This window comes from Octopus sinensis, linkage group LG7, assembly GCF_006345805.1.
Source record: "Octopus sinensis linkage group LG7, ASM634580v1, whole genome shotgun sequence".
Lineage (NCBI taxonomy): Eukaryota > Metazoa > Mollusca > Cephalopoda > Octopoda > Octopodidae > Octopus > Octopus sinensis.
In genome coordinates, this window is record NC_043003.1 from 71,102,064 (window position 1) to 71,123,450 (window position 21,387).

At 36.0% G+C, this 21,387-nt stretch overlaps 1 protein-coding gene and 1 long non-coding RNA gene across 2 annotated transcripts in view; both read left to right on the forward strand.

Moving 5' to 3' along the window:
• The window catches only part of LOC115214248, a 255,736-nt gene that overhangs the window by 33,779 nt on the left and 200,570 nt on the right, over positions 1–21,387 (forward strand). The window contains exons 3-4 of the mRNA XM_036504830.1: positions 11,895–12,124; positions 19,775–20,177. Coding sequence (XP_036360723.1) covers positions 11,895–12,124; positions 19,775–20,177 — 633 coding nt within the window. The remainder of the gene's footprint in view (positions 1–11,894; positions 12,125–19,774; positions 20,178–21,387) is intronic.
• Positions 13,193–17,784, forward strand: LOC118764273. Its single transcript, XR_005000073.1, has 3 exons — positions 13,193–13,349; positions 15,299–15,305; positions 17,774–17,784. It is a non-coding gene; the product is annotated as an uncharacterized LOC118764273 (long non-coding RNA).

A 21,387-nucleotide genomic window follows, 5' to 3' on the forward strand; every position in this document is an offset into this window, starting at 1 on the left:
TATATATATATATATATATATAAGATTGTAAATAAAACGTGAAAATCAGACAAGGTTGGAATTCTTTTTATTAATATATTCTTCTATACACAATCACACACACCCATATATATATATTCTATATTCCTATTGTGTATATGCCAACATGTCTGGAAAGCAACAAACAAAATTAACAGAATCAGAAAGAATTCTAATGGAAATTTCATCGAAATTATCAACACTCATCACGATGATTGACACACAATCCTCTATTTTAAAGGAAATAGAAAAACAGTCTACAGACGGAAAACTTGGAAATGAACACATAAACTCTGAAATTAAGAATTTAGCTGAAATGATACCAACAATTATAAAATCTACAAGAGAAAGCCTACCACAACCTCCTTGGATGTCAGAAATAAACGAAAGAAATCTGGAAAAGAGGCACACCGAAAAAGAGAAGAGATACAGAAGACATGGAAAAAACTCCTTAACATAAGAAAACAAAACTTCTGGAAGGCATATAAATGCGAAAAATATGCTGAAATACATTCGAAATGGATATCTTTAGCGGCACCCATACTTCCTCGGAAGTACCTAATTAAAGAAATTGCAGGAGAACCAGAGGAAGAAACTAAACTTCGATGGGACCTTAGTTTGATAAAATTCAGGACCGACATCTCCATTACCCTGTCTAAACAATCCCGCTACAAAGCCAAATACGAAGCTATCGATGATCAAATCAGAGATGAAATATCCAAACTAACGACCGGCAATATAGCAGAAAAAATGCGAGAACTATGGATCAGAGATATCTCAAAAGAAGAAAGCAGATCAAGAAAGTTTTGGCAGCGGAAACAATTATTTCTCGACAAATATGCTACAAACTACGGTAAAGACAACAGAGCTCCGAGAAATAGCATTAAAAGTGGACAACCTCACCAACGCAACATACACCAGAACACGTGGCAACATGAACACCTGTTTCACCACGAATCGAAGACGAACTACGGTAAGAACTCTTCCCATTTTGTATGCAAACACCCCAATGCACACAACATGAACAAAAAGCACAAACAAAATAGATATTGTTTTGAACAGACCATTAGCAGTAGAAATAACAGGAGATCATTTTCAAGACCTCAACAGAGATTACCCACAAGAAACTGGACAAAAAACCGATCTAGATCTAGAAGTAAACCCAGATCATTTCTCCAGGTGGCTAAAAACAATGCTAACAAGAAATTGAAAAGTAGCATACATAATACCAAAAACAAGACAGAAAACATAACGAAACCAAGTAAAGTACCACAACCAAAACGCAAAATTCATCAAGCAAACATCAACAGGAATATAAATCATAACCAGAAAAAAATCCATTTTTTTACGTCAGGACAACAAACACCGGAGAAAGAAAAAATCCAAGAGGAAACATACCCCAAACAACTGAACGTATAGATCCTAAAATAATTAATTTATCAAAAAGAGATTTGACAATGATGAAATCCAACTTCTGTCAAAAGGACTGAAATTCACACCTACACCAACAGCCAACCACCAAGAATTAAAGGAGGATATCCAAAAATTCTGTCGAAAATTACGACTTGTAGAATTCTTCGCTAACAAAAGTAATGAGATTGATGAATCCCTAGTAAGGAATAAATCAAATTTCACCCCACCAAAAGGAAGAAATAACTACCTTGACCAATACATTGATATCCTGTCTAAATTTCCCCTTAGACGCAATACCAATGTTAGGCCAAACATTAGCAAATCAGAGATGTCTGCATGTAAACGTATACAAAACGATCAAACAATAATAATTAAACAAGCAGATAAAGGTGGTGCAATTGTTATTATGGATACCGAATACTATAAGGATTTGGTTGAAGACCAACTGAAGGATACAACCTTCTATTGTGAAATACCCGCAAATATAGACCACCACATCATGAAAAAGATCAACAACCTAATTTCAACACACCACAACTCACTTACGGATAATGAAAAAGACTACATCACCAATTTTGAACCAAAACCCAGCAACTTCTACGGCTTACCAAAAATACACAAATCAAAAAACATTCAACAGGCAGTAAAAGAACAAGAAAGTGAGTACATAAAATTATTACATCCAAAAGACCTAAAACTTAGACCTATTATAGCTGGTCCAGCATGCCCTACACACCGTCTAAGCAATTTTATTGACATTGTTTTGAAACCACTATGTACTTACATACCAAGTTTCATCAGGGATGACATCGACTTCCTGTCCCATCTTCCCAAAACAACAGAAACAAATTCAGTTTTACTAAATTTTGATGTGGTAAGCCTCTACACCAATATTCCACACGATTTAGGAATAAAGGCGATTAAATACTGGTTAGAAAAACATAGAGAAGTGATTCCCAGCAGATTCACAGTGCCTTTTATATTAGACACAGTCAAGCTTATTCTAGAAAATAACACATTCTTCTTCAATGGAAAGAATTACATCCAAATTAGAGGCACGGCGATGGGAACGAGGTTTGCTCCCGTTTACGCCAACTCTGTAATGGGATACTTAGAAGAACAACTCTACCAAGAGGTGGAGGTAAACTATGGCACTGGGTTTAGAAAGTATATTGAAAAGGCATGGAAGAGATACCTAGACGACTGTTTCATAATCTGGACAGAATCTCTAAATACTCTGGAAGAGTTCAATATCCTCCTGAACAACCTACACCCATCTCTCCAATTTACAAAGGAGATGAGTAGTACCAAATTACCATTCCTGGATATAATGGTAATTAAAAAGACACCACCATCACCACAGATATATACTATAAACACACAGACACACATCAATACCTAAATTTTAAGTCGTGCCATCCACCACATACAAAACGTAACATCCCATACTGCCTAGCCAGAAGAATTTGTACTATTGTAGAAGATGCAAATATCAGGAACAAACGCCTAATAGAACTAAGAGAATTTTTGCTCAAACAAAATACCCATCTCTACTTATAGAAAATGGCATACAGCGGGCTATAAAAATACCTATACAACAACTTAGGACAACCCAAGGAAGAGGAAAACAAGAACAAGTCATACCATTCATAGTGACACACAACCCATGTCACCAGAATATCTTCAACATTGCCAAAGCAAACCTACCAATCATTGCCCAAAGTAATGAATTAAAAGACATAATCACGGATCGAGCTATGGTGCTTAGTAAAAGACAGCCTAAAAACTTGAAAACATTACTAACAAAGGCAAAATTTGACCTCAGCAACAAAGACCAAACATTCACGGTATCTAAATGCAATGATAGCCGATGTGGCACATGCCAATTCATACATACCGGTCAATATATAAACACAAAAACCGGGAAAATATTCACAAACGCGAATATGAACTGCAAAAGCAGAAATTTAATTTACTGCATCAAATGCCCAAATTGTGAAGAAATATATGTAGGTCAGACGGGAAACGCACTATTAGAACGCTCACGTGTACACCGGCAACAGATTAGAGACCCAGAGGTCCGTCAGATACCTTTGAGTAACCACCTAGCAACATGTGGTCGGAAAATATATATAATATTTCCATTCTACAAATTACACAGCCCAAGTGAAATCGAGAGGAAAATCAGAGAAAAGAATTTTATTGATAAATTCGAACCCAAGCTAAATAAGCAATAATAATAATAATAATACTTAGAGGTATTACTTCCACTGCTACGACCATGACCACTAACAACAACAACAATACTAAAGGTGATCAAGACGAAGATAGCAGGAAAATTATCTTATTTAGGGTTAAAAGTTCTATTGCCATAACCATCACCACTAGCAACAATAATTAAGGTGCTGACAATGATGATGATGACAATTGAAATATAAAAATATAAAAATCTCTGACAAAGGATATTTACAACATTTCTAAAAATAACCCAACAATTGCTGCTTCGGCCAGGGTCAAGATACAGGACTCTTGACATGTCCAACAAAGCGTGACGCCTAAACCAATCAGCTCAACCAACCAATCAGCTTAAGTTATTGAGTGATACTACACACTGATTGGTCAGAATACAGTTTGCAAAACCTAGCACTCTGGAGCCTACCCAGCTGTATTTATAGCACAGAATCAATCATCTTGCTACAGTCAAAAATTGTGAAGCATGACTGTCAACACTACTACATGAACCCGAAGATTGCAGAATTCAATGCATGAAAGTACTAGTTCAATCAGAATGAATATTTAACATTCTACTATTTCATTTTATTTTATTCAATTATAATATATTATCTTATAATATATCATTATAAGATTGTAAATAAAACGTGAAAATCAGACAAGGTTGGAATTCTTTTTATTAATATATATATATATATATATATATACTTACATGTATACATGTATCTTTATATGTATATATATATATGTATATACATATATGAAGGCTGTTGGAGTTTTGCGATATTTTGTGGTAGTTTGATATTTATAATATTGTATTTGCAGCCGTTAGATTTAAACAGTTTTAGACATAGATATACGAGTGAAAATCATATATGTATATATATGTGTATATGTATAGGTGTAAGCGTGGCTTCGTGGTAAGTAGCTTGCTTATCACTTATCAACCACATAGTTCCGGGTTCAGACCCACTGCTTGGTACCTTGGGCAAGTGTCTTCTACTAAAGCATCGGGCCGACCAAAGCCTTGTAAGTGTAGTTGGCAGACGGAAACATATATGCATAAGGCCGTGAGCTGGCAGAAACGTTAGCACGCCAGGCGAAATGCCTAGCGGTATTTCGTCTGCCGTTACGTTCTGAGTTCAAATTCCGCCGAGGTCGACTTTGCCTTTCATCCTTTCGGGATCGATAAATTAAGTACCAGTTATGCACTGGGGTCGATATAATCGACTTAATCCGTTTGTCTGTCTTTGTTTGTCCCCTCTATGTGTAGCCCCTTGTGGGCAGTAAAGAAATAGGAAACATATATACATAAATATATATGTATATATATATTTATTTATATATGCATATATATGTATATATATTTATGTATATTTGCATGTATATGTGTATATATATATTTATGTATATATATATATGTGTATATATATTACAGTTAATAAGATTTGACACATATCCTTCAATTGTTACTTATTTAATTTTAATTCACCCATCTTAGAACATGCCTACTGCTTGCTCTGAAGACTTCCAAAATTCACTTGTCTGTGACGGAAAATACTCCACCAGTACTGTTCCTACCTCGTCTACAGAATTCACATTCTTTCCGCTAAAATGATTTTGAAGACTGCAGAATAAATGATAATCAGATGGGGTAATATCCGGCGAATATAGTTGGTAGGGTATCGTTTCCCATTCAAACTGTTCTAGCGTTTGGAATGTCATCCTCACTGTGTATGTTTGAGCATTATCCTGGTGGAAGAACACCTTTCGTCTAGCAACCAAAGATGGTCATTTTTCTTCTAGCGCTGACTTGAATGATTGGTTGAATGACCAAATCCAAGCTTCTCTGCTAGTTCCTCAACAGTTACGATGGGATTTTGTTCCACGAGGGTTTTGCAGGACGTCATCGTCGAGCTCTACAGATCTTCCAGTATGAGGCTCATTTTCTAGGCTGTAGTTTCCGGCTTGGAATTTCTGGATCCACCGTTGACACTGGTTTATGCTTATTGTCCGATCCCCATATACTGTATTATATATATTCCTCGCACTTTCCGTTGCGTTGTTGCCTTAATTGAACTCATAAAGCAAAACATGCCGAATATGCTCCTTTGTCACTTCCATTATAGATTTGAAAAAAATAAATGTTAAAATCGAACTGCACCCTGCAAAACTTGCACTAAGAATAAGCACAAGGTAAAATTACTACATGATTTTATAGCAATTGATGCAGGTAGTTTGTTCCGTCCCCTTCCGAATTTTAGTTCATGCAATTGAAAAACCGCATTATTTATGGGATGACCCAATATATATCGTTGTATTCTTTCGTTTCTCGTTGCGTGAAGTCTATGCAATCTGTACTTTAAATTTAAAACGCATTTCTTTACTCCTATTGTTTTGTATGCGCCAAAAACCTAGAATTATATTATCCTTGATTATTTAATGAGAGTTTACGAAGCTGTTTATTTCTAGAATTACACTGAATGACCTTTTTAAATCATAAGCTGTCTACACATAAATTAAGAAGACAATTGCCCGGGCTATTTTGTTTGTATTTAGGAAGTTATTTCAAGTATATATTACTAAGTTAAGCGACGCTAACAACAACAATGTTCAGACAAATACCACAGACACGGTAGCATATAGGTATTCAATTTTTTGCGACGTATTTTAGTACCTGGAATGGAAACAGAAATAGATTTTCTGTAATCTTTGTTTTACAATATAGCTATTTGAATTAAAAATTCAGGTAATTAGGTGGACGATGAGGAGAAAGATGTAGAAGTATGAGTCTGCGTTCATAGATAGGAACGATCCAGCAATAAATGATATGTATTTCTATGTATTTATTATTTCAAGCAGAAACAATTATAGTTTACAAATGCAGAATGTAATTAGTTTTATCGAAAAACATATTTGCTAACATATAGTTAATATAAACAGAATAACGCAGTTAATTTAATGGTAAGATATTTGCACGTATATAGAAATGCATGCATGTATGTCGGTAATACAGCACAAGGGTGATATTGCCCTTTGCCGAGCATGAAATACCTATTTCTTTATTGCCCACAAGGGGCTAAACATAGAAGGGACAAACAAGGACAGACAAAGGGATTAAGTCGATTACATCAACCCCAGTGCGTAACTGGTACTTAATTTATCGACCCCGAAAGAATGAAAGACAAAGTCGACCTCGGCGGAATTTGAACTCAGAACGTAGCGCCAGACAAAATACTGCTAAGCATTTCGCCCGGCGTGCTAACGTTTCTGCCAGCTCGCCACCTTCCGAGCATGAAATACCAAGTATGTTATGCAAAAAACATGTAGAAGAAAGCAAGAGCACACTTCCGTGCAGCGTCTAAGGCGGCTCTACCAGAGGGTTCTATATTCCAACTTTTTTATAACTTTGAGAAATTTTTCCAAAACCTACGAAAATACAATTTGACAGGAATTTGCATAACTTTCTTTAATCACCTTACTGTGAATTGCTACATGCTAGCGGATGTTGATTCGTCAATAAACATTTACGTAGACATTAATGTTCTTCATGCCGATAGAATTAGGCTTATGGAGCTGGTCAATGAAATCGGCGAGATCCGCCCTGCACGTAACAACATATGATCAACATAAACCCAGAAGTCAGAAATTCTCGGGCACTGGATGAGCGCGTGCAAAAGTTTCATCCCTCTGCGCATTTCTCAGACAGATCCGGCTGTCGGTATCCTCGTACTTTATAGTTTACCTCGAACCGGCAATGTCCCTTGGTAGCAGTACCAGGACAGGGATTTCTGCAAATTATCCATGGGCCCCACCCCAAGGATGATTTTCGATGGATACCGTGTATGAAAAAAAACAAAACCTTTGGAGGGCAGATGAAATCAGTAGTGACAACGATGTCTTGTTCACTTGGAGATCTGGATGAAACCGATCTATTCATTCAGGACTCTACGATGCTGTTCAGGTGTCAAGCTGCAGGCCTATTGAATTTTCCTGGTTAATTTTCGCTCCTATCACTGCCACATATTCCCTTAGATCGAGTTGTTCCTTCTCTAACACTATTATGGTAACGTTTCATGCATATGTCAACACGGAGCATCTGCATATCTTAGTTTGCGCAGAATGCACCTCAATATCCCTGGCTTTCACACTAGTGGCTCCAGCGTCAATACATACAGAAGAAACAAGAATGAACAATCTCGGTGGTCAGAACGTATGAGACTGAATGGTTCTGATAGGTAGCCATTTAACCAGATGACTGGTCGCTTTGAAGATAGCTGTCAAATACCGATGGCCGAACTTATCGAAAGCTTTTAATTGATCTAAGTTGATCAGAGTTCACCCGTGCCAGGTTTATTAACATCCCTCTCTATGATGTGTCACATAAGATAGAGGTTATCGTGGTTTGTCTGTTTGGTATGGCACTATCTGTGCTTCACCCTCGTTCGGGTCCTTCTCAGCAGTGCCATCTCACCTCGGTTCAGAGGACTGGGAATTTTCCCATGAACGCTTGCTAAGAGATCGCCGAAAAATTCTGATATATTAGCGTAAAACTCGTAACGAACGCCAACTAAACCAAGCCATTTGTCTCTCGTGCAGCCAAACATGGCTTCCTTTATTTCCACAAAGCTCCGATGCCCCCGCTAAGAGTCGCTGCTGGTTGCAGAGTTAGGCAATAAAGTCCATCCTGCATTTCAGCCCCCGTCCCACTCTTGCCGAACAATTGTGCATAGTGCCACCGAAAGGTCACACATATCTGCCTGGAGCCGAGTAAGAAGCGTTCGTTGTGATCCACCAAAGACCTAGCTATGGCTTTCTAATCATGTTGTGCCTCTGCCACTTTGGCCTATCGAATAGCTTTCGCTCCCTATTGTCTAGAATCCTAGATTAGCCGTTTAGAAATGCAGCCATCTTGTTTCGCTTTGAGAATTAGTCAAGATCTAATCTCACTGCAAGCAAGTAGGTTGCATTTTCTGTGCAAGTCTTCTAAGTTTCTAAGTCTGCTTCTATTGTAATCCTTAATGTCGGATTGTTATAACGACCACTCTAATATAGCAGTATCGTTAGTAAGACAAGTAGGACCACGACTATCTATGAACGTCTGCTTCGGACTCACTCTTTATACTGACGAACCTCAACTTATAGCGACTATCACATATCCCTCATCACGTGGGAGCGGTGTACCATCATTATTATTATCCACACATCTCCCCTTTTAAGTTTTCCATTTTGTCTTAGAACATTTTATCTTTTAATAACAATACTTTTTATATCACCTCACCTCTTTTTAGATTCTTTTTTTCGAAGTTATACATTTAATATTTTTTTCTATTTGACATCCACTTCCTGGTACTCCGTACATTTTCTTTTTCTTACGCTCGTGCACCTGGGTTCAATCATCTATAGTAGCATTGGTACTTGAAAAGTATCATATAACCATTCCATTGATTCTTCCATTCTCTTAGGTTCGCTCTCAATGAATCTTTTTTCAGTTGGTTCATGTGTCTCTTGTATAGCCTTTACTACATTTTACCAAGTATAGCATTTTACCTATGCGTTTGGTAATCATGCCATTCTCCCAACTCTGTTTTCCGTTCTTACATAGTTTCACAAACACCTTTTCAATTCTGAACAATCTTGGCATATTTTTTCCTTGCAATTTTTCTTTTCTCGTCCGATAGCAATTTGTCGAAGACTGATTATATTTTCCTTGTAAAAATCAGTTCCACTGATGACATATCTGCTGGTGTATTTGGATTTGGTATCAACACGGTATACTCCTAAGAATTGTTGTAGAGATACCTCCTCCGTGTCTTCCTTATTCGACTTTCTTAGGGCTCTCTTGAACGTATCGATAAAGTGTTCTGCTTGTCCGTTAGATATGTGATGGTATGGTGCCTTAGTTATATGTTCTACAGCGAACGTTTTACAGAACTTTTTTTAATTCAAAAGACTCAAAATGTCTTTCATTATCAGACACTATCGCGTCTGGGATGTCAAACAGTTTAAGTAAAAAAACAGTTCATGTAAAAAAATTTTTCCTTTGTTTTCGTGAAAAAGCCCAGTTCCTCCGAGAAAACATCTGGAAATAAATATTTTATTTTCTGTTTCAGTCCCTCAGCCCGAACCTTCGACTGAACCGACTATGTTCCCACGCTAAACAATTGTGGGCGTATTCCACAATTTGAATAATTCCATCCGCTCTGTGCCGACTAGACTAGCTGAATATTTTAGCACATATATTTTTGCTGTTAAGGCGGCAGAAGCGTAAGCACGCCGGACGAAATGCGTAGCCATATTTCGTCTGCCGCTACGTTCTGAGTTCAAATTCCGCCGAGGTCGACTTTGCCTTTCATCCTTTCGGGGGTCGATAAATTAAGTACCAGTTACGCACTGGGGTCGTTGTAATCGACTTAATCCATTTTTCTGTCCTTGTTTGTCCCTTCTATGTTTAGCCCCTTGTGGGTAATAAAGAAACATATATTTTTGCCGTTTTTATTTGGTCAAAAACTGTTACATTACACACAAATTCACCAACAAAATACAATCTTTTATCAGTAACACTATGTGCTACTTTTGTAGATTTACTTAACTTTGGTTTACCGATATACTTCTGAGTTTGTTTCGTTCATAATGGTAATATCACTTCCAGTGTCTAACTGCATTTTTACTCTTATATTTTTAATTTTCACATTTATGAATTTTCTTTTTGTTATATTACCATTTTCTTTCGATTATATACTGTTTATTCTTTTTCTCTTGTTCCAACGTCTCGTCATCTTGGTTTTACAAATGCGTTTTTATGTGTTCAATTTTTCCACAACGGAAGCATTCTGCTTTCTTAAATGGGTAGTTTTTTTTTCTGGTGCAGACCTCCACATGCAAAACATCGGTTTGTTTCCTGATTCTTGCGCTGTTTGTACTGTATTTTAGTACACACACGTGATTTCTATTCTGCTTATTTCACACTTGTTTCACTTGAGAGCAATCTTTATGTTCAATTTTCTCTGTGTCGTGCCATCTTAGATTTACTATTCTTTCACACTCTTCTGACACTTGTAAGGTTACAGCTTGGTTTCGTTTCAGCTTAGCGACAATTCTTGTACTTACTTCAGCGTCTTTCTCTACAGTTAGTTCCTGAGTAAATATCAGGCGTTAATTAGTCCAGCTTAATATTTTTACCTTCCCGGTTAACTCTACCAGCAAATGTTGTTCTTTTCTAGGTTCAAACATTTCCAACGTGTATTGTGCAACGAGTTTTTCTCACTAAAAATTCTACACAATATGTGTTGTGTACCGTTAAAGTTTATATCAGAAAGTTTTTTCGAGAGTACGTTCTACTGCTGCCAGTTTTTTTTTCTAAGATTAAACGCGTTTACATATCGTCAATACAATCTTTGCACTCTTTATTGGAGATTTGTTCGTATCTTCTATAGTAAACCTCGAAGGTAATTCCTTCGTCTGGTTCGTACTTAAACTCTGCTGTCGAGTTCGCAATATAATATAACGTGGACATTCTTTTAGCATTTCCTGACGACTTACTTTTCATTAATTGGAATGGGTCTACTGTTTTTACTATTATCCCCCAAACACCCTCTAATCTAGTTTTCTCTATCGCTGCTTTCATACCTTATCGTTCTACTCTTATCGTCCTGAAAAGGGAGCATCCTCAATATGTTGTCGACGTTTGCTCCCGGTCAACTAAACCGTTAACTCGGTTTCTGTAAGCTTGACGTGCTGGAAAGGATGCGCTCAGTTCCCAGTAATCGGGGTTCTGTGTAGCCGATCATTTTAAGTTGTGGACAACCTATTTTATCCCTATGTGCTGGTCTATAGAATACCTTATCTAGATATAATCCAAACGACTCAATGTTTTTAAAACTTTCTTCGGATTTGTATTTTAAGTATCGAAAATTAAGATATTTCACAATACATGAATAATCCTTTCCACTATAGGCACACGGCCTGAAATTTGAAGGAAGAGTACTAGTCGGTTACATCGACCCCAGTGATTCACTGGTACTTAATTTATCGACCCCTAAAGGATGAAAGGCAAAGTCGACCTCGGCGGAATTTGAACTCAGAACGTAGCGACGGGCGAAATACCACTAAGCAGTTCGTCCAGTTTGCTAACGATTCTGCCAGCACGCCACCTTATGCAACAATAATAATATTAATAATAATAATAACCATACTTATAATTAACTCCATGTTTACTTCTCTATCTGCAGGCTCCAACTGAACTTCATGCCGCTGAGCTCTCTGAGCTGGTAAGTTACTTATTGAAACCAGCCAAAACTGATGTGGCCAAAGTCCGTGTTATATTTCGATGGATTTCTGGTCAAGACTTACTACGATACAAACACATTCATGCTCCACCGAAGGAATCTGCTGCTATGTATCTGAATGATTTGAAACAAAACAAAGGAAGCTACGAATCACTCTTTCGCCAAATGTGCAAGTAAGTTATCTCAAAAATTTCATTTCCATTCCACATGAATGATGATTTTTTGCCCTCTTACCTTATTTTGCGCGCGTATTTGATGTGTCGTAGCAACCAAAAACACTACATAGATCAACAGTGTCTTTAACTGTATACACAGTACCGTTGTACATATATAAAGCGTCAACAAAATGAATTATCCCAACTAATGAAATTGGTGCTATATTTTGTATACTTTGCTATAGTTAAAACCCTTCCATTTGTAGAAAAATTGGTCTCCCTAAGGAGGCTTAAACTGATTCTCAAATGTGACACTGGGAAGCAGTGAATTCGCTGTTTCGCATCAACAACTCTTTTGTATTCTTTTGTATTCGTCACAATAAATATGAGGTGATTAGTAAATATTGAAACTGTTCAAACATTAATTGGACATAGACGCGGGAGTGGCTGTATGGTAAAAAGCTTGCTTCCCAACTACATGGTTCCAGGTTCAGTCCCGGTAACTAACAAATAATGGTCCTTATTTAGGAAAGTTTTTAGTCGAACGGGATTTATTTCTTAAAACTAGTACCCTTTTGCTGAACCGCTTAAAACTAGGTCCCTTTTGCTGAACCGCTAGGTTACGGGAACGTAAACACCGCGATGATGGTGGACAAACACAGACATGCACACGCATATATATATATATATATGTGTGTGTGTATGTGTGTGTGTGTGTTTGTATGTATATATATATATATATATATATACACATATATATATATATGTATGTATATTTATATATATATATATACACATATATATATATATGTATGTATATTTATATATATATATATATATATATATATATATATATATATATATATATATATATATATATATATATATATATATATATACGACAGGCTTCTTTCAGCTTCTGTCTACCAGATTCTACTCACAAGACACATGTCCAACTTTCCACGCACTTGGACTCAACTCAGAACCATGTGGTTGGGAAGCAAGCCTCTTACTACACCTCACGCCATATGTGTGTTTGTGTGTATTTCGCATAAGCATTGTGAAACTAATAACCTGGAGTAGAACTCAATATACACATGTCTAAGAAAGCGTTAGTCGAGTACAGAGCAGTAATAAGAAACTGAGATGACGAAGGAATAACCGATCATCTTATGAACTTCAGTAGCTTGTAGTTGTTTCTGCTATAAGATGCAGTGGACTGATAGTTGAGTATCTGAGTAACGTAGCTTCACGGGAGCTGCGAATATGAAGTGTAATTTATTTGGTAATAATGTAGTTCTTTTCTTGAATAAATTGCACTTCTTATTCGAGGTTCTGGTGATGCTATAACGTGTTATTCAGGCACTCAGCCATGAGTCCACTGCATCTTGGTAGCAGAAACAGCTGCAAGCTACTGAAATGCATAAGATAATCGTTTATTCCTTTGTCATCTCAGTTTCTTATACATATGTATATATATGTTTATATATATATATATATATATATATATATATATATATATATATATATATATTGAATTGAATTCAGAACGGAAAAAAATAGCGTAAGGCATTTTCTCCATCACTATCAATTCTACCAGGTTATCGACGTTAGACATACACGTATACGCGCGCGCGTGATAGTATCATACCAATAAGATTAATGTACTCTTTAGTTATTTCCCCCCACCCCACCCAAACGGATGTAATGTATCCTAGTATAAGCATTTTAGACCATACTATAAACTTTATTAGCGTACATGCTTCGATAATTTTATACAAATACAGGAGTGTGTGTTTTTATGTATTTGTGTCAATGCCTTTGTATGATTAATACGCCACTGTAGGTAATCATGTATATTCAGAGGCGTGAATGTGCGCACGCGTGCACATATCATCATTCAAATGTTACATCATATATAGACTGTCACCAATAGACACCTCAAATGTAAACGCAAAAGAAAAAAAGTAATCTTTTAGATATTTACTTGGTAAATAAACAAAAGATTATACACTAATTCGCTTCCCGCCCTATAGTTGAAATTACAATGAATGACGCCTCCAAACCAGACACATTGAATACTCACCTCACCTTATATATTGCAGGTGCATCCGTTTTTATTCATTGTCACTATCAGTCAAGAGTGACACTAGAGTAAACATTTTTGTTATAATATGTATACATGCACATACACGTTCTCTTTCTCTCTCTCTCTTCCACGCACAACACACACGATACCATAATTATATATATGTATGTGTGTGTATGCATGAATGTACACACACACACACACACACACACACACTACAATATCCACTTAAGCCACAGAAAAAGAGAGCTCGCTATTTGTACACATATTGATCTGAAGAGCAAATATGATTAACTCCAATCGGATTTATTGCACCAAGTCTTCGCTGCTTCCAGATCTTGCAAGGAGAATGTGTACTTTAATATTGTTAACATCCAATGGCGACCTGAACTGCATTTCAAGACAACAAATACACCAACTGCTCGGTTTGGAGTCAAATATCCTTATGAGATACTCGCAGATGATTTCAAGCATCAAGCTCAACATTATACATAGCCGAAATTTATAATGTAGCTCTTATCAACAATCTCAAGGATACAAATTTTCAAGAATTTCAAAGATATATCGCTCTCAATCTAACAATACTGACGTGAATAATCTAGCAACAGACATTTTGAAAGACACGTAACAGTGTTCGTACTTGAATAGCTTATATTAATGACTCTGAACACAAACTCGCTGCAGTCAAAAGTCAGCTAATTTTGACAGGATTTGGCAGTAAGATGCTGGAATTTACTTCTTTGATATTCATTGTGGATTCATCTATGGCTTGCCAAAATCATCCCTCTCCAACGTACAATAAGCGTGCCTAGAGAACATGCAGCATCAAAATATTATTTTGATGCATGTTCTCTAGGCACGCTCCTTTCCGCACGTTGATTTTATTTCCAAGGATGGTTTATTTCCTGACAATCCAATTTACATTTGTTTATTCTATGGTTTTAAGAACGAAAAAATTTCACGAATGAAAATAATGCACCACCTTCAAAATTAGTTTCGAATGAAATATAGGTATTTTCACTTTTACATACATAATCCTATGTCCTATAAAACTTGAATTTGATAAATATAATTTACACGAATTATGATCAATTATTATTGAGCGCTTATGTGTAGCACCGTGTATTAAACCCTGAACTGCTATAAACACATTGGAAACCCTAACTTCGAACATAGCTGGAAACTAAAGAATGCAAAACATTCTATTTACTTTAACAATACCGTCAACACAGCTATAACGAAAATACGATAAAACCATTAATTAGTTGAACAAAGTCATTTAATAAAATCTATGTTAACAAGTCTGGTAAAAACACTTATGCTAAGAGACTGATTACTTGTTAAGCCATTAGTCATGTGGGTGTGAGCATGACACGTTTAAGAAAATTAACAACAGAAGTATATTTGTGTGCTATAAAGGAAAAGTATTTAGTTTCATTTATTTGACAACTGATTTTTATCTGAGATGGTGAGATAGGATCAAAGCAATAGCACGGTGGTAATAACATTCGCCTTTAAAATCATACGTACTTATGTACTTTTGTTTTATTTTTATTATTTCGTATTCATATTATTATTGGTAATTAGATATAAAAGTTTCTAGTCGTACATCTACAATTACCCTGCGTAATATTCGTCGATGGCAAATATGTTTTAGTAATCAAAGGAAACCCCGGAAAACAAATCTTGTTTCTTCACTTCTTGATGGCTTCCTCGCTAAGAATAGCATGTTGCCGATCGAGTTTCCTCTAGTACGAACGCAAGCAGTATGGTTTGCGAATTGGCTAATACTTCAATAGATCACAGATTAAATTGGTCTTGGACGCCATCCGGATGATAATTAGATGTTTCCTGTGTACATTGACAGCGAAAACGTGCATAAAACATAAGGCTTGTTTAAAAATTTATAAAATATAATGTTTCATTTTATAATTTTAAGCGAAATCAGCCAACTCATTTTTCAATTGCTGATTCTAGAGGAAGAGGTAATACTCCTAACCTTGAAAGGTGCCTCCAGGACGGTGCTGTTGAGGCCGTTATTTGAGTAATCTAAGGCGAAAAAAAAAACTCAAAGAAAGGAAAAACAGATTTTTGACACGTAAAGAGTCATAGAAACGAATACTTAATTGTACAACAAAATTCGAAGAAGCTTGTACGTCTATATATATATATAATATATATATATATATATATATATATATATATATATATGTGTGTGTGTGTGTGTGTGTGTGTGTGTGTGTGTGTGTGTGCATCTGATTATGTGCATGTGTGTGCGTGTCTGAGTTTATGTTTAAATGTTTGTGCGTGTGCTAACTGTGTTTGTGTTAGCGTGATTTGCAAATGCAACTAATCTGAAACTTCGAAGCTATTGCTGAATGTTTCCTTGTGAAAATCATATATGTATAATATACATACACACACACACCTACCTATCTACCTACCTACCTACCTACCTATATACATACATACATACATACATACATACATACATACATACATACATACATATATATATATATATATATATATAAGCTACCAGGCGTAAACCATTCGTTTTATTATCCATTATATAGATATGTATTCATACATTCGTATATTTATGTGTATATCTTTATTTACACAAACACACACGCATACATGTATATGTATACATTTATATATATATATATATATATATATATATATATATATATATATATATATATATATATATATATATATATATATATATATATATATATTTCTGTATAAGTTAGAGGTTGAGAAACCAACTAAGAGATAGTAGCTATCCAATATACTGCTGGTAGTAGTGCACCCAATTATTCATATCCAAATGCTAGTTATTGCATGGCAATCTCGCAATCGGGTATTATATATGGGCGGGGTAACAACTGGTTTACCTTGATTTATACGGCAAATAAGAAAACGGAGAACATATAAAATCGACAGACATCAGCCGGTAAACATTCCAGTATGTCTATTCAAATGTATTGGATGAATATACACACATGTATGAGTGGTACAGATTAGCGAGTGGAAAAAAGACTGGTAACTGCATAAACAAGGGTGTGAATACATATAAGCATATAGAAACAACTGAGCAAATTGGCAAAAAACTAAATGGCTGTGCAGGTGCTAGTTCCTTACGGCCGTTTCTGCCTAGAGGCAACGAAATCTTCCAGGTTATCTCCACCTCTTCAGTGTTATGCAAGGATAAGCAGACAAGACTTGGATAATAGATGTGCCCCTAGGCTTGTTCAGAGGGTCTAAGTGGTTGGTGGGGGCTAATACATATAAAAGACAGTTAAGAATAGCTAAGATGTGTTTATCCTTTTAAATAGAGTAGAATAATAAAAATAAGAATGAGAGTAAGAGCAAACACAAGAGTATAAGTGAAGTACAGCATAGTAAAATGATACGGGCATAGAAAGGAGAAATAAGGTACAGACTTCTGGTAATATATTATAAGATCCATGTTATTTCATCCAGTGGTGGGTAGGTAAATATAGTCGTTCTCAGGAGGAATTTTTCGGGAGGGATAATTTTAGTCAGTAGTTTACATTGACTTTCCATAGAACTTCAGTGGTGGGTTTGTTGGTATGGTCCGTGTTACAGGGGTGAAAGTTTATATGTAAAGTTCCAGTTAGCTTTTTGCCAATTTCCTCACTTGTTTCTATATGCTTATATGTATTCACATCTTTGTTTATGGAGTCGGTCAAGTTTCCCTAAAAGATGGTCAATAAAGACGGCGAGATTGCGTAGAACATATTCATATTCGGTGAGTCCCTCATGTACTCAACTGTGGCATAGGGATTTTCTTACTCCTAAATGCGAACATTATGTTTGTTGACTTTGCCATTCCTATGAAATGTGGCCTCATCACTGAAAACAAGACGCTTTTCGAACTCCTCATCTTCAGGTTTCTCTTGTATAGCGACACAGAATTGCTTGCGCGTTTCCCTGTCATCTGTGTTTAAGTCTTGAACGAGTTGAAAATTATAGGGTATCATTCGCAAGCGTTTCCAAACGAATCAGGGTTTCTGTTGATGCTCTTCTTACAGACTTTCTAGAGTTTTGCACAAATATTTCCCGAACCTGATTGAGGATATCTTCCAATGCTGGTGGTCGTCAAGATCCCTTTGGCCTACACTGACAGCCTTCCTGTTTGATTTTTTTGTGACGTGTCCAAATCTGCTTTCCAGTTGATGCATTTTTATAGAATATTCCCGGAAATGCACGCTGAATATACTCTTGTTTGACTGTATTCAAGCATATTCTAACACACACAATAACTTTTTATTTTACCCTGATAAAGAAAACAGAAAACAAACCTAAGTTTTATACATTTTGTGAAAATTTGAGCTCATTTGGGCGAGAATTGGCTATGTTATTAGGCTACGAAATGAATGTCAATATATATATATATATATATATATATATATAGGCCGAAACTGCTGAGATAAGCTGGAACTCGACTGAGGATAGAAAGCTCCGAATGACCCGTCCTTGTTATTTCTTGTTCTTTTTTGTATAATTGTCCGGATGTTTTGTTGTAGCTTGTTACGTTCTTGTTCCATTTTTTGTTTTCTTATATATATATATATATATATATATATATGTGTGTGTGTGTGTGTGTGTGTGTGTGTGTGTGTATCTGTAAATGTAATATGTGACAATTATTCAGTAGCCATGATAAAACTCCGACTTTCGGATGCCGAGGTGGAAAACCACGCCGCCATCTCTTCAGTTATCCGACCATCGGAAAAATGCTATGAAAATGACCGTTATACAAAGGGAAATTACTGTGTAATTGACAGTTATTAAGACAAAAGAGCTATTCGAATGACCGCTAAGTGAGGGGAGAGAGTAAAAGTAAGGGGTCAAAAAAGGTCGTAGTATTCGCGTAAGCGCGCATATCCATACCTACACACGCGCACCCGCACACCCACGTACATGCGCCTAAAAGTATACACTCGCGCATTTACATGGGTGTGCGGGTGCGCATGTGTAGGAATGGACATGCGCGCTCACGTTAATACTATGAACATTTTTACCCCCTTACTTAGCGGTCATTCGAATAGCTCTTTTGTCTTAATAACGGTCAATCACACAGTAATTTCCCTTTCTATAACGGTCATTTTCATAGCCTTTTTCCGATGGTCGGATAACTGAAGAGATGGCGGCGTGGTTTTCCACCCTGGCATCCGAAACTCGGAGTTTTGTTATGGCTACCGAATAATTGTGACATATTACATTTACAGATAAATTTCCCCTATTTACATAATACTAAAGTCTCTTTCTTTCTTTTGTTATCTTACCGTTTTTACCAATATATATATATATATAATGTACTGTTCCGTGATGGTAAGACCAGCAAAAAATGTACTCCATCTGGTGAGAGAGAAATATTTGTTAATAGACACACGTTTTTATTATTATATAGAGAGATTATGTGAAAACCCTTACATAATACAACCTTCTTCAGAAGACATTTCAGTATACATACATATACACACAGACACACATAAACACATATTTTATTAAATATCTAAAATTTCCAATATTTATTCATTTAGATATGCCGGGATACCATGTGAAAAAATTACAGGCTATGCGAAAGGTGTTTCTTACAATGTTGGTGAAGACATTGGAGACACTGCTCGCAACACCTGGAATGCTGTACTGGTGGATAAGTCCTGGCGCTTGATTGACATGCAATGGGCATCAAGACAAGTGGTTACGCAAGACAAAGGCGAATGGGAACTGATTGACGATGGCACTGGCTCAAAACCAGCCAAAAGTGAAGACAGTGATGTCAGCTATGATATATATGCTTACGAAGAATTTTATTTTCTTACTGACCCAGAAGAATTTGTATACAGCCATTTCCCAGATGAAGAAGCATGGCAGTTACTTGCTCGACCAATGACTTTCGAAGAATTCCAAAAAATTGCCTACTTGAGATCAAAGTTCTTTGAGGTAACGTAGATTTAAAGCTTTCGCTTACAACATGAAGTTTCAGATCTTTAATAGAACTAGGAATTAGGAAGCTTTAAGTTTATTCCTTTCCCATGGGCAGCAGTGAAGTTAAATGAATTAGATCAAGTTTGTTGTGGGTTGACCCATTTCAGCCCCAATTGAGCAGACGTGTAGGTATGAATTGGGAGAGTTTTGGTTGCTATTTCTTGTAGGTGTTGTCAAATTAATAATCAGAACAGGTTTAATATAGATATGTCCATAATTTAATACGAAGCTCACACAAGAAGTGAGGGTAACAAAGTAGTTCTAAAATACTTCGATTAAATTCAAAGCATTTTAGCAAATTATACATTCGCAGTGTTTCGTCTAATACAGCAGTGGCTAATGGCTAAATTGTAAACTTCTTGTCTTCATATTCAATATAAACCCTTAACAATAGCTGGTTTAATTAATCGCTGATGAAATCCTTATAGAGGGATTTATCTGAAATTCCTCTGGTTCAATCTGCTTTATTTAGTCTACATCTATAAAGTCAAAGTGTTATCATTTCAATATACATACAATCTGTAATATTAAATTTTAATGGAAGTAGCCATAGCTTCCAATGAAAATTAAAATCTTGTTTCGAACTTTAATGGCGGAGAGATTCATTGTTTTATTCAAATGAACAATGAACAGTAATAACGATATGTTACTTATGCATAACAGGTATACAATTGAACATTAGGAGAGAGGGATTTAACAGCATATACGTCTTAACAAAAATACATCTCCCTCTTTATCCAGCTAGCCCTCTACCTACATACCTATCTGCCTACTGAAGATTATTCGTAACATATGATGGGAAATATCCTACAGAATGTACATCTTTAATGTGTAAAATAAATATCTCTCCGTCATACTAATGTCTTCACTAAAATTCTGTTTCACAGGGTGGTAACATATACGGTAGTCAATATGTATAACCCATAGCAGTCATTTAGTTTTATAAATGGCCACAACTCATGGGTTGAAACCGGTTCAATTCAATTATTATTGTTTAGAGTGCGTATATTCTTATGAATTATTTACGCGTCAGCAATATTTATACTTTATACTAAACTTTGCTAAGTGGTATATCCATCGATATGCACTCAAATTAATTTTAATTATTCAAATACGTTAGAGAGTTGTAAACGCCTGTCATGTTTATACAACCAGACAGGAAAGA